We start from the raw sequence: 15,447 nt of genomic DNA, 5'->3' as shown, positions 1-15,447 counted from the left end.
CGGGCAAGAGTGAGAAAGATTCCTGAAAGTAGAGAGTTAGAGAAGTGTCAAAATCTTGGAGCAAACAGCATATGATATTAAGCCTAGTAAAAGACTTAACTCATTATAATTAGAGGGACCGTCCGCAGCAGATTAACCATGTTCATTAGTTGAATGAAATAACACTTATTTTACACCAAATTGAATTTAGCATCTAATATCATTCCGTCCAGAGGTAAAGCTAAGAAAGGCATAGAGTCCAATTCAAGACACTAGAACATGTCCATCAGAGGAAGGAAAATAACTTAGAGTCCCTCACCAACCAAGCGAATGAAATATTTAATCATACAACACAATTAAGGGTGTTTAACACAATTCTAACAGAAGACACACAAGGTCAAAATACTCCTATAGAATAACCCTGTGTCAATCACTTATCCTTCCGGTATGCCTATTAGTGATCCCACAGACTACAAATGCCACAATGCCTGAACTCTACTTTCTTCTTTCTTTTCTTCTGTCATGATATTGGAAAATAAAAGTGGCAGTAAGAGGAAAAGATAAAAAAAAAACAAACAAAACCTAAATCATGCGTAAGTTGAAGCAAGCCAAAATGAGAGCCTCCTTTGAAAACACAGGAATGAAAAAAAAAAAAAAAGAAAGAAAGAACACAGGAATGCTTTACAGAAAACAATCATTGGCATAATTTAAATTGTGGTTCAGGTGTACAGTTCCATCTGATACATCGGATCGGAGCTTTCCAAAGTGGTGTGCACAAGAATCTGCTGGGGATCTTTTTAAAAGAGAAACTGTAGATGTTTGGGCCCACTCTCCAATATCCTTGGTAAAAAGCTGATACTGTCAGAGCAACGGGAATCTGCATTTCAACAGGCAATGAGCTACAGGTGATGGATCAGTCCTATGGTCAGGGCTAGCATTTAAAATAAACTAACTAAAAAAAAATTAAAATAAAATAAACTAACTAGAAGAGAGGAGAAAAGAAAGTAGCAGAGTGCGCTCCCGGTACAAAGGGCAAAGTAGGTTTTGCAAAACCTTTTTGTGTGCGCAAGCGTGGGAGATTTCATGTCTTCTGTATTTTTTACTGTGGGTTTCAGTCAAAAAAAGAAAGAAAACCACTACTTTAAGTTGGATGTTCACAAACTATGGTCTGTAAGCCATATTCAGCACACACCGTTCTGTATAAATAAAGTTTTATTGGCACACTGTCACACTCATTCATTTATGAATCATCTCTGGCTGCTTTCACACTACAACAGTTGGTAGAGGTGAGCTGCTGCAACAGAAACTGTACGGCAAAACCTAAAAATATTTATTACCTGGCCCTTTACAGAAAAAGTTTGCCAACTTCAGTGACTCTGATCAAATGGCCCTGCTCTGAACCACATTCTGGGAAACACTATCCTGCTTGACATAAGCACTTCAAGAATCAGACACCGAGCATTTAGCAAAATATTAATTTTGTCACTAGAAAACATTCTCATATCCTATTTTAAAAATCTGACAAGACAAATACAATTTGATTTTTGAAAAGAAACACTGGGTATCGACACATAAGAAGATTCTTTATATGTATTATTCCGTTTTTCCAAGTTGGCTCTGTTCTTTTTTCCTTTGGGAAGTATTGATTGCAAATTGTAATTTCAGGAATTCACTCCATACTCATCACGGAAATAACCTGCCTGTTAAATCTCCTGTTAGTGAGGACATGGGCCGATAGATACCAATTTATCTGCTGTTTATTATACCTTACACATGCTTTTTAAAAGTAGCCCTTCATTTTTCTTTAAATGCTTTTAATATATGTGCTTTTATATATGCTGTAGGATTCCCACCCCAAAATTGTTATGTCCTATCAACCGATGGCACAAGAATCTGAATTGCCATTGAGGCCTGAGTTGGCATTTCTATAACGCTCTAGAAAAGCCCGAACATGTAGGCCAGTTAATTATCTTAACTGTTGGCGATTTAGAGTATGTGAAAGCGGTGAAGAGAAAGGACTTTTTCTCTCTGTGGCCACAGCCTTGTACCATTGATCGGTGTCTGCACATAAAACACATATTTTACTCAATCTGGAGTCTGCTGCCAGCTTTTCGTGTGTTGACATGAAATTTATCTCCTACTCCTGAAGAGATAAGACAATTCTTTCCCAGGGAGTCTCATGGCTTGAGACTCTCCAGTCCGTCCAAGTAGAAAGGCTGCCGAGCTATTTATTGCGAAGAATGCACGATGGTCTGAGAGCAGGAATGACCAGTATGTCCCCAGTGTGTCCCGACCCTGCCTGCCTGGCAGGCCCCCAGCTGGAGGGGTCGCGGTGAGTCTGTCTCCACCAGGTCCAACGGGCTTGTGATCCGCACCAGAGGTACATGGCAGCGAAGTCAGGAGGTGGTGAAGTTCACCACCGTGATCCCCACGATCTTGCCAGATCTCCCTCCAGCTCCCACATTTCCAAGTGTTGGTGAGAGGCTCCCACTGTCCCTTCTCTGGATTCAGCGTCCTTAGGCTGCCCGGACAGCACCCTGAGCATCCTCCTTGGGTACCCAGTCCTTACCTGCCCTCCCTGCCCAGCACCTCAGATTTCCAGAGTGTTGGTACTCATGCCCTGTTCTTCAAAATGCATCTCTAACACCACCAGTGCTGGCCGGGGACTCAGCCACTGTGAACTCCGAGGTTTGGGATCCACTAGACCTTGGTGATGGTAACTCAAGAGCAGTAACTCAAGAGAAAGCCAAACTGGGCCTCATCTTTCCTGAGTGATGTTTGCTTTCTATTACTGCCTTCAGAGATAACATCCCGAGCAGGGGTGCGCTTTTTAGAAAGTGATAAATGTCAAACACACAGGCAATTTTTAAAGTAATATCATCAACTTCCCTGTACACAGTATCAGCTCTCCCAAATCTCCATCTTCTTGTCATATTAGCGTAAGAGTTCTCAAAAGGAAGTAAATTTTTATTGACAGCGCTGAAGCCCTCCCGAATTCCATTCAAGTCCTTCTCCAGAGGAAAACACCTTTTTGAATTCAGGGTGGATCACTCCCAAATACGTACACATGCCCAAACATTGTATGGGACTTTTTTGCAGTTTATCAAATTTTATGTAACAACTCTCATTCCGTGCAAAGCACTGTAAGCTTGTTTGTATTTTTGCGACTTGTCCATGTGAACGAGGGCAATATGTATCGCCCTAGAAAGCACTCTCTTCTATCCTATTTTAAAATAGGATTTTGAGGACTGTTCCATTATATAAATATACAATTGTCTTATCAACAGCTTTATTGAGATATAATCAACATATGACAAACTGTATATATTTAAAGCGCAAATTTGGTAAGTCTTCAAATATGCATAAACCCGTAAGATAACGAACAAATAGATCATGTCTCCACTTTTCCTCCTGCCCCTTGGTGATTCATCCTCTCCTCCCTCCACCGCCACTCCCTGTCACTCATCCCCAAGCAACCACTGATTTGTCTTCTGTCACCGTAGATTATTAGAAAATGTGGTTTCTAAACTTCTGTATGAATGAATCCATGCAGTACATGCTATCTTCTGTCCGGCTTCTTTCACTCACCATAATTTATTGAGATTCATCCATGTGGTTGCATGTATCTGCAGCGCGTTCTTTTTGGTTGCTGAGTAGTATTTCATTGTGCGGATGTGTCACAAACTGTGTATCCATCCATCTGCTGATGGACACTTCGGTCATTTCCAATTTGAAGGGTAATAGCCCTTCCCCGGTCCTGTGAGAATTCATGTATGTGTCCTATAGGGACATATGGTTTCATTTCTCTTGGTGAACACCTAGAATGGCTGGATTCATATGGTAAGTGTATGTTTAACTACTTAAGAAACAGTTTTCCAAAATGCAGTTTTATTCATATAGACGGCATGTGATTTCCAGTTCTTTCATGTTCTCAACAACACTTGTTACAGTCCATCTTTTTCATTTTAACTGTTCTACTAGGTAAGTAGGGCATCTCATTGAAGTTCTAATTTGCCTCATTGACTTTTCTCAACGCCTTCCTTAATAACTAATGATTTGGACATCTTTTCCTGTGCTTATTTGCCATCCGTATACCTTCCTTGGTAAAGTACCTATTCAAATCTTTTATCTATTTTGGTAAAGGTGTTGTTTCCTTACTAACGAGTTTTGAGAATCTGTTATATACCTGCATACAAATACTTTTTTATTTAGATAAAAAATTTATATTTGTCCCCAACCTGTGGCTTGTCTTCATATTCTCTTAACAGTGCCTTTTAGAGAGAAGTTTTTGCTTTTGATGAAATGCACTTAGCTGCTTCATTTGTAAATATTTCTTTGATGTTTCTAACATTGCATATGAACAATCTTTGACCAATTGAAGGTTCACCAAGATTTCCTCCCATGTTTTCTTCTAGAAGTTTTACCGTTTTGTCTTTTGTATTAGGAATATGATCCATTCAGATTTAATTTTTGGATATGGCATGGAATATGGCTCGAATTTCATATTCTTACATGCAGAATAGTGTCTCCTATGTGGAGGCTTAAAACTCAGTTTCCAAATTCCCCTTGCAGCTGAGTTGTCTTTGTATTAATGTCTACATTTTACTTCCCAAACTGCTAGTTTGCTATTTTCCTAAGTCTTTCTTTCTGATTTTATAACCTTGTGTGGCTTCACAAGGTTTTGCTCTCTTAAAAATAGAAGGTATCCCTTTATTTATCATTTCAAACATCTTTTTTTATATTTTCCCATAAAATGAATTTCACCTGGGATGAGATAATGCCTTTGCTGATTTTGTGGGCTATATTTTTAGAGATGCAAGATTTTTTTATATGCTTCAGAACTGCGGTTTGAGTTTCAGATTTAAAGGGAAGAAGTCATTCATAATCCTTTTCTCCCTCACCCTCCTGGCTTAGCCCTCTCTTATCCCCTCGGCCAACTGGTTTTACCATCAGTTTTATTATTATTATTTTTTTATTTTTACCATCAGTTGTCCCCCCTCCCTCCCTTGGGGGTCTTCATTCAGGGATCCTCTGCATTTCTGAGGCTTCTCTCCTGTGCAGGTATCAGAAATAGTGCAGAGGCAGGCTCCAGCCCAACAACTGACTTGTTCCAGACTCGCAGGCCTGAAATCGCTAAAAACTAAAATCCTAGGAGAAGTTGGCAATAGTCTTTTTCAGTGCCTTTTAATGAACTGAGAAGCCTTATGCGGCCTGTGGCATTAACCAACGAGCCTGGTTTTAGTCCCCGATACCATTGGGGCACTTCCAGCCCCTTTAACCCAAGGCTTCAAGAGCTCTTCATCCGTTGGAGTTGAAGCTGTAGCTACTTTGGTGTCTTCCAGACCAAGTCCCACTCCCATGTTTTAGCCAAATTGCAGCATTGGGGACTTGTCCATTTCTGGATCATGGAAACCTTTATCTTGCTTTGGATTCAGCTGTATCTCTTTGCTTTCCCATTCCACTATGTTCTCTTGTCACTGACGAGAGAGTGGAGTGGGTGCACCAGAGCACGAACCCCCTGCATCACCATGGCCAGAACTGCAGAGCCCCCTTCACTACTTTGATCTAGCTCCTGAGAGACACCCTGTCATGCTAGGAAGTTAAGCAAAGGAAAGGCCTGCTGGCCAGGCTGAATAGAGGCCCCCCAGAAATGCTCCTATCTTAACCCCAGTAGTTTTTGAACTATGGCGCTTTACATGACAAAAGGGACATTGCAGATGTGATTAAGGCAAGGATCTTGAGGGAGCGGGTATTATCCTGAATGATCTGGGTGATCCCAGTGTAATTAGAAGGATCCTTAGAAGAGAGAAGCAGAGAGAACTGTTAGAGAAAGAGACCTGAGGAGGGAAGCAAAGGTCAGAATGATGTGATAAACCAGGAGCCAAGGAATGTGGGTGGCCTCTAAAAGCCAGAAAAGGCAACAAATGGATTTTGCCCTAGAGCCTCCGGAAAGAAACAGCGCTGCCTAAATCTTGACTTTAAGCCCAATGGAATGGATTTTTGACTCCCGACCTCCAGAAGGTCAGATACTAAATCTGTTGTTTGAAGCCACCCAGTTTGTGGTAATTTGTTACAACAGCGATAAGAAACTAATACCGGACTATTGAGAGCTGATCCTAGCACCATGTAAAGGCAACACATTCCCTTTCACATGCATATTAATTAATTGCAGCTGTACTTCAGACAATCGTATCTGAGGACCTGGAAGATGTCAGGTATTAAGAGATGTACACATGTGGTGTATGATAAGGGAAGAGGAAAAATATCCTGTAAGGATTCCTGGCTGACAGTGCTCTTTTTTTTTCTTTAAAGGTTTTATTTATTTATTTGAGAGACAGAGAGAGAGCGCAAGAGCAGGGGGAGGAGAGAGTGAGGGAGAAGCAGACTCCTTGCTCAGCAGGGAGCCCCATGTGGTGCTTGATCTCAGGACCCCAAGATCATGACCTGAGCCAAAAGCAGACTGAGCCACCCTGGTGCCCCACTCAGTGTTCTTCTAAATTGTACAATTTGTACGTAGGGAAAAGTTGCTTCTCAACACACCTGAGTCAGTTCTTGGCCAAGGAATGATTTCATATTAATTTGTTAATTCACTGGACCAGCTTCAAGAGCTATTTGATTTGACTTTTTTCTGATCACATCGCAATTTACATTATAAATATTTTTCAGCCTATATAGACAAAGTGGTTAAAATATTATGCAATATTGAAATTACCTTTTAAATTTGGTAAAAAACAGAGACGAGCACATATATTAGTTATTGTAACCTCTGTGCACCACTTAATAGTTGCTAATTTAATTATACAGATTTCATTAAAGTATGGTTATGAGCAGTAATAATAGAACTTCATGAGTTTATTGTATTTTGAATGAATGTTTCTACTTTTAAAATATTTACAAAATTACCTTTTGAGGGTGGCAGAGAAATGGGTAAAATAAAATGGATCCTAGGTATTTCAATAAAAACCATAGGAATTTTAAACATACAGACATTAGAAAGGAATTACTATTAATATATTCACAAAGGGATATATGATATAGTGAAACTATAGGAGTTTTGCCACCATGAAATTATACCTGTCTGAATTTGCTCAACAGCATAGGAAAACACTTTGCAATTTCTATATAAAATCTGATTCATTGAAACATTTATTTATTTATTATTTATTTGCGAGACACAGAGGGATAATGATAGAGAAAGCATGAGCAGGAGGGAGGGGTAGAGGGAAAAGCAGACTCCCCACTGAGCAGGGAGCCTGATGGGGGACTTGATCTCAGAACCATGGGATCATGTGACCTGAGCCAAAGGCAGATGCTTAACTGACTGAGCCACCCAGGCTCTCTGACACATTTATTTAATACTGTGTTAACTGCTAAAATATAGCAGTAAATATGAAATGAACTCCTCCTCTGTGGAACCTACCTAGAGAAGAAAGATGAAAACAACAGCTATAATAGACCAGAGCTTCATGCTGCCCCCAGAAGTTCAGTAATGGAGCAGAGGTAATGTAACATAATCCCTGTATTATAGGTGTGCATAGGACACCATGATAATACAAAGAAAGGGTTGGACAAAAAAATGGCCAACCAGGGGCCTTTGAGCTCCGCCTTAGAGACTTAAAAGGAGATTACAGAAAATATAGAAAAGGGGGGTATTCAATATTTCCTAAGCTATTGATGTACATGGGAATATGTTTTCTCCAGGTAGAGAATATGAAATATTCTGCCCTAGAAATCATACCTTCCCTTCTTTGATCTTGGTTCCAATAATCTGTCGTCTTTGCTGAATGATCTCAATGAGAAGATCACACTCCTCCATCAATTTGGCTTCTTGACGTGATGCATTGACCTACAGGATAGATAGAATAGTAAGCATTTATTTGGCCTTTGTTTTCAGTTACACGCTCTTTAATGTAGACTACTGTGTTTCTGGTGATCACTAAAAACATATACTTTTTAAAGATTTTATTTATTCATGAGAGACCCACAGAGAGAGAGGCAGAGACACAGGCAGAGAGAGAAGCAGGCTCCATGCAGGGTGCCCAATGTGGGACTCGATCCCAGGACTCCAGGATCATGTCCTGGGCTGAATGCAGACGCTCAACCGCTGAGCCATCCAGGGGTCCCTAAAAAGATATTTTAAACGTTAACTTTTCTTCCAATTATATAGAGATGGAAAATATAGGACTTAGTGTCCATTCCCTATCTTGCATCCTTGGAGAACACTATTATCCAATGGTAGCAGTCTTTTCTACTAAGCCATACTTGGCCTCAGCATCTTCCTTAATCCCACATATATGTAGCTATTACCAATTAGTTGGAGATCAACACATGAAATATATTTGTAATTCCTGCTTTTCTTCCTTGAAAGAAAGTGTAATTTTGGCCTTTTAAACATAAAAAGTAAGTTAAAAACACAATATTATTCCTTTATGGAGGGTAGATTACTATCGATGTCCATTGAACAAATTTTCCAAAAGCAAGGTAGCAAGATTATATCATATTTACTTTTTTAAAGATTTTATTTATTTATTCATGAGAGGCACAGAGAGAGGCAGAGACATAGGCAGAGGGAGCAGCAGGCTCCTCGAAGGGAGCCCCAGGTGGGATTCGATCCCAGGACCCTGGGACCACACCCTGAGCCAAAGGCAGCCGCTCAATCGCTGAGCCACCCAGGCGTCCCTACTTTTCTTTTAAATATAGACTTTGACTTTGTATTTCATCACTATGGAAACATCAAAAAAGAAAAAGGATGGTTGACTATTTTATTAATTTTATGACATGATTTAAAATTTTACTTCTGGTATGCTTCTGAAAGACCAAGGTTCTACAATGAACACATGCCATTCTCTAGAAAAGGTAGATCATTAGAGAATGGCTTGTATTTGAAGTTTTTAAGACTCATTATATGCAAGGGAGGGTGACAATTAGCTCATTCTTGGCAACTGGGCTTGGGAAATACTCTGCACATGCTATTTCCTCCACCTCATGACAATTTTGAAATGCTTATTCGCAAACAAGAGGCCCAGAAATCACAGCTGTGGGAAGTGGAGAGAGCATGCATGAGTTTTATGATTTTAACACAGCACAGAAGTTGCAGTGTTACAGAGAATGACAATAGCATCATTGATTGCTCTAGCATATCTCGGGGAGGGGACATGGCCCAGTCATTAAGCCCTTTTGATTTGGGATACTTTATTTAACTGGAGTAATTCCATTCTCTATGAATGAGATAGACTGGAAGTAGGGTCAGAAGTTCAGGATAGAAATCTACTGATGACTCTTCAGAGAAATAATGTCCTGTTTCCGGAGGCCAAGATTCCTTGAGTTTTATTCCTGATTACTATAAGACACAGCAGAAAGAGTACTCAAAACATCTTATTGAGAAGATGATGGTCATTGGCGATCTGCAGCAAACTCCAAGATTAGCTCCTGTGTCAGATTAGCACACAGATATGCTTGCTAAATGTTTAATGAACAAAAGAAAAAAAAAATCACAAGATGCATTGATGGACAAGTACAGACGTGGAACTCAGGCTAATATTTCAAGGAAGTTCATCACCGGACTCGATTTCTCTTACTGTTACTTTTATGTTGTCATTTCTAGTTCCCCTTGAGGATTCGCAAATAAATTTAGCTATCCGTGGAAATACTTACTCCAAATGCCACTACTCTCAAGAAATTTCTTGTCTTTCCCTTTGACCTCAAACTGAATTTAATAACTGACTACAACTGAGCTGTGAAAAGGATGTAATCATATAGAAACCAGGGGCACATTATGATGGGGAAAGTGAAATTTCTGGGAAGTATCACCTTACGTTTAAAAAATATCTTTTAGAATGAGCCCTAAGAGCGAAATTGTACTCGAGCATACAATCAAGGTAAGTCTAATGGGATGCAAGTTCTGAAAGCGCAGTGATTTTGGCTGTTGTATGAAATGAGGCATATCTCCCAAGTCTTTTCATTTTCTTGGTGATGTCCTTTGTTTTTCTTTTTAAGTTTTATTTATTTAAGTAATCTCTACACCCCAAGTGGGGCTCGAACTCACAACCTCGAGATCGAGAGTCGCATGCTCTTCTGACCGAGCCAGCCAGGCACACCTTGATGATGCCCTTTGAAGCATCAAAGTTTTTAATTTTGATAGAGTCCAATCTACCTCCTTTTCTATTGTCGTTTGTGCTTTTGGCATCATAGCTAAGCAACCTAATCCAAGGTCATGAAGATTTATGCCTCTGTGTTCCTCTAGAAGTTTTATCTCTTACGTTTAGTAGGTCTATGAGCCATTTTGAGTTAAGTTTTGTGTATGGTGCGGAGTAGGGTCAAACTGTGTCAAACCTATGCATAGCCAGTTGTCTAAGCACCATTTATGGAAGAAATAATTCTTCCCTTCATTGAAGTGTCTTAGCACTTTTGTCAAAAATCAATTGACCATGTCACAAAGTCCTCAGGTTTTGACGTTGTTGCTAACATATCCTGTGCTTAATGATATTCCAGTTTTGAGTAACCCTGATCTAACCCCACTAGTACTTCTAGAATAAGTGCCAGGAAATGTGGTGTGGAGTACTAACTCTACTCACTCACAGGATGATGATGTTGGGGAACTCAAGGAAAATATCCATTTCTAAGTTCTCTTATTTTGTGAAATGAGGTGAGTAATATCTGCTGTCTCAGCCATGTGGGATTATTATGGTAAATACATGAAATAGTATATGAGGAAATAAGTAACACTGTGAAGTCATAGACAAATCTGAGGTGGTGTTGTCTGCACTGAGAAATAGTTTTGTTAATAGACTACGATTTAGTTTGGGATCCATTTCACTCTGAAGATCATTGGGTTTTGGGTTACTCTATGGTAGGAAAAGTGTCCCAGTTGCCATCATAACATGGGGTTCCATTTAATCAAAATCTGACCATTTGATATTTACGATGGATAGATTTGTTTTACAAAAAAAGTAGACCGAAATCTACTTTGTTGAGCCAAATATGTTTTGAGAAAGCTGATACCACAACCACCATGGCCCCAAAATATAAATTCCCAGAAATTTGGAAACATGATCTGTTCATTTTAGGCCAAGTATTTTCCTTAGATCTTTCAAAAAAAAAACACAGAATTGACTTTCCTTTGAAACCAGGAAAGTCGAATCTCTTTTTATACTTTGATGAAGCTTCCAAATTTGTGTAACTCTAGCATTCTTATATTCCAAAAGGTACAATAAAATAAGTTGAATGCTACCCTATATTTCTGAAAATCTTCCACTACAAAGAAGTTTTCCACAGTTTTGCTGTTTTATATGTCACTTAAAAGAAGTTAATGATTTGATTGGACTTCATTTCTTCTATGGGCCATTAATCCAAATACGGCAGGGTTTATTGGTTGCTTGCAGTGTGTTCAGGCGTTTCTAGTTCCCAGGTTTGGTTTAGAAGCTGGCAGCTCCTGGTTATGACTTCAGCTTTCAATTTCTGATTCATATCTTTTGATTCAGAATCACTAGGGCTAAAAGACGTGCTCTGAGTAGAGCCAATCTAAGGATGAAAGAAACAGCCCCTAATCCTTCTTTCATTGACCTCTACTTCCACCTTCTTTGTCCCTAGCCTAAAGACAGGAGTGCGATGGAGATAATTAGGAATGATGGCGGGTGGTAGGCGACTACTGGATCCCACCTCTGGACCACACTGGAATAGGGCACTTATCCTTCAGGGCCCTTGACATGGCAGGACAAAATAGAGCTAAGAATTAGGCCTCTTCCCATTCCAGGGTCCTCACTGCTCATCTCAATTATATTCACGTGTAAATGCCACATCGACCCCTCATGAGAAGAAATACTCAGGTGCTTCGACCTCATCTCTGTTCTGGCCTTGCCCATGTCTCAGCATGCCACCTCTCTACATCTAGAGTTACAGCTTCCTTTCTCATCCTGAAACACATCCCCGCCCCCTCCTCCCGCCAGCATTGTTTCTAGTTCTTAGTACCAACTTCATCTTTTTGGAAAACACTTCAAAGTAAGTCTTCTAAAGTTAGACCCAATCTCAATTCTGGCAAAATTTATTTCTTCTTTTACGTGTTATTATCCCATGTTTTAGGCCCTGACGCCTTATCTGAAACTGCAGACAGCGCAGCCAATGTCATGCAAGCTCAACTCTACTCTTATAAAACACTTGCAGGCTTCACTGTGAAAGACCTACATACGGCTAATGATTCATTCATCTACCCGTTCATTTATTCATTCGGATAACAGCAACTGGATTCTCAGAGTTTCTCTGACAGCGTTCCAAGTGCTGGGCGTGCAGGGGGTCCAGGCTAGACGAAGCTATCACAGAGTTTACATAGAAGCGTAGGGAAACAGCCTGAACAAGTCAAGAAATACATAAAAGTTTTGGATCATGACAAGTGCATAGAGGAAATTAAACAAGGTACTATGACTGAATGTGGCTGAGAGTAGGGTCCATTTTATCAGTCAGGTAAGAATTCTCTGACAAGTCTCTGAAGGGGTGAAAAGGGACCAGCCAGAAGATATAGAAAAGGTATTTGCGGGCACTCTCAACTCTGCTTCTAGCAGGGACCTCCTCACAAATTCTACAGCCTATCTTTATTAGTTACAGATCCCGTATTTGCAATATGGGTACTCACTACAATGTAAAAATTAATCTGAAACCCCAAATCAATACTTGTGGCCTTTTTGTGTTCATTTCAGACATTCCCGGAGTACAAAAAGCACATGAGTCACCCTACCAGCACCCAGCTGAGGTTGAGCAAGGACATGCTCAGCCTTCTTGTTTCAGCTCTTCTCTATCCAAGGATGGAGACAATAGGTGTGGTGGAGTGTGGTGCAAGAAGCTCTGGCTCTGGGGCCAGTTGGACGGGCTTTGAGTCCCAATTCTGGCACCTGTTAGTGGATCAGCCTTGGGCAAGTCACCCCACACTCTGGAACCTCCTTTGCTCTTTCCTAAAGCAAAGACCACGGAATCTACCAGGATGACTTGCTTTCGAGATTTAAGATTATATAATGTAGGTGAGGGGAGTGTGTGTCAGTGTGTGTGTATTTCTCCTAAGAGCAATGGTTCGGGATTGGCCAATTCAGTGTTCCTGGCAAATTTATAGACCATAACTATCACAAATAACAAGAATCAATGTATTTACCCACTATCTAGTGTGTCCATAGTCCTAAATATTCTGGAAGCAGGAAAGGTCTAGAATGAGGGGTGCCTGGGTGGCTCAGTAGTTGAGCATCTATCTGTCTTTGGTTCAGGACGTGATCCTGGAGTCCCGAGATCGAGTCCCACATCGGGCTCCCTGCATGGAGCCTGCTTCTCCCTCTGCCTGTGTCTCTGGCTCTCTCTCTGTGTCTCTCATGGATAAATAAATAGAACTGTTTTTTAAAAAAGGAAAGAAAAGGTAGAATGAGAAGGCAAATTACGTAAGACTGGCTTATAGAGTTGGCACCCTGCTCTCTCCTGTTCCTACGGTAGTTCTGCTTCCTCTCACTGACAGACTAGGACTAATTTCATCCTTTATAGCCTAATGAAAGAGAAATTAGAAAGTCAAACAATGGAGGGAGCCTAGAAGGCCAACACTCCTGTCCTGTCCTCCTAGCCCTGAGATCTCCATCAGCACGGAGGCCATTAGGCCGCATTAACACTCAAGTCCGCTGCAGTCCTGGGGAAGTTGCTCCTGGGCGCACAGTTTATCTGCCTTTGCTAGAGGTCCAGTCACAGACACTCCTTCCCCCGCGTTGTTCCTGATAACATAAGCGGGTTGGCTATTTTTTCCAGAGCACTTGGTTAGCAATGCCCAGTAAAAAGTGCCCCCTGTTAAATTTTATGGTAAAATAGTGTTACGGCGTTTCACAGAAGGGGTGGGGTGAGGCGGACAATTTCTTATTTTGTTCTTGTCATATACGTATAAACATTAAAAGGATTTAATTACATCCACACTAAAAATTGGCCTATGTGTCTGCAAAATGTTCTTTAGCAGTCTGTAAACAGTTTCTAAGTATTTCTAAAAACTTGCTCTTTTAATTTGACTTGTATTCAACTGCAAAATGAGATGTTCGGTGCAGAGTATAAACATCATTAGATTTCAGGCACATGTGGCCTTAACATCTTTAGAAATATTTTATGAACTCTTAGAAGGCGACATCAATGGGGAAAGAGAATCTGGAGGCTTCTCATGGGCAAAATTGGACGGATATGCAGCTTGGAAAGTCTCATTTTCTCATTTTTAAAAGCTCTTTAGCCATCTCTAGATTTTGAGAATAGAACCTTTTAATTCCTCTCGTGAGAAGGATATGCCGACTTGATAGATCACTTTCTATTTGTACACAGATGCAAACGCTGGAGTAAGTTTCGGAGAGGATAAGGCTGATGTGTCGGAAAATGGAAATTTTATTTCAGGGTGTGGAGGAAAGAGGGGTGCTGGCGTCACACAATCCCAGAGGCCACCGTTCCCTTTGAGTTCTAGGAGAACAGTGCCCCTGTTCCCCGACCTGTGCAGCCCAGGAGATTGCCCCTACCCCCATGGACCCACCATCAGTGCACTCTTGAAATTGTGCCATCAAACTGTGACCCCTCTGGCCTAAGATTCTAAACCTTGCTATCCTTACAATCACTACCAGTGAGGGTACCTGGGTGGCTCAGCGGTTGAGGCATCTGCCTTTGGTTCAGGTCATGATCCCGGGGTCCTGGGATCGAGTCCCGCATCGGGCTCCCCGAGGAGAGCCTGCTTCTCCCTCTGCCTATGTCTTTGCCTCTCTCTGTGTCTCTCATGAATAAATAAATAAAATCTATTTAAAAAAATCATTACCAATGAGTTTGGGGGGGGTTAAAAGACAAATGTCTAGTTTCCAAATTTGCCTAGAATTGGTCCTCATGGCAAAAGCAAAGCGGTATCATGATTCAAATTAAGGTGACCTTGCGGAAGGTCAGAACTCTTTTTCATTTTACCGTATGTTGATGTTGTTCTTGGTTAAACTCAACAGCGCTTTTCTCTGCGACTAAGAGTATGTAATTCTGAGTCTGCATCCAACTTTAAAGGGGTTCGTGTTATTATTATGTCTCGGTAACACCATCATCTCATACTGTTATATGCTATAACATTGCTAACAATCCCATCCCGCTCCAAAAGAAAAACATTGGAGGAGCTCATTCCAATCTGCCCAGGGGCTGGAACAACGGAAACACAACTGGGCTGCAGATAAGCTGATAATTTGGCCAGGAAAGATAAGGGTACAGGGAAAGCCCGTATGCAGGTGGGCTGTGCCCTGCTGTGGACTGCTGACCAGGTGCGAAGAGAAATATGAGGATCTGAGGGTGCTTTGGGTTTTATTGCCAAAGGCAGCTGTGATGAACATTCCAGACACTGGGGCAGAAGTTAGAGCTGCCAGAAGGAACAATGAAAGCGACTCTAACACTTGAGTTTGTATATAAAACTGAGCCAAAGAGAATTGAGTAAGAGCAGACTGTATTACTGTAATT

At 40.8% G+C, this 15,447-nt stretch overlaps 1 protein-coding gene across 7 annotated transcripts in view; it reads right to left on the bottom strand.

The window, feature by feature from the left end:
* Positions 1-15,447, bottom strand: part of MID1 (midline 1) — a 352,594-nt gene that overhangs the window by 36,792 nt on the left and 300,355 nt on the right. For all 7 annotated transcript variants that reach the window (XM_072817549.1, XM_072817545.1, XM_072817547.1 and 4 more), the window contains exon 4: positions 7,718-7,825. In XM_072817549.1, coding sequence (XP_072673650.1) covers positions 7,718-7,825 — 108 coding nt within the window. The remainder of the gene's footprint in view (positions 1-7,717; positions 7,826-15,447) is intronic.

This window comes from Canis lupus, chromosome X, assembly GCF_048164855.1.
Source record: "Canis lupus baileyi chromosome X, mCanLup2.hap1, whole genome shotgun sequence".
Classification (NCBI taxonomy): domain Eukaryota; kingdom Metazoa; phylum Chordata; class Mammalia; order Carnivora; family Canidae; genus Canis; species Canis lupus.
Note: the sequence above shows the minus strand (reverse complement) of the source record. Positions and strands in the feature narration are given on the sequence as shown.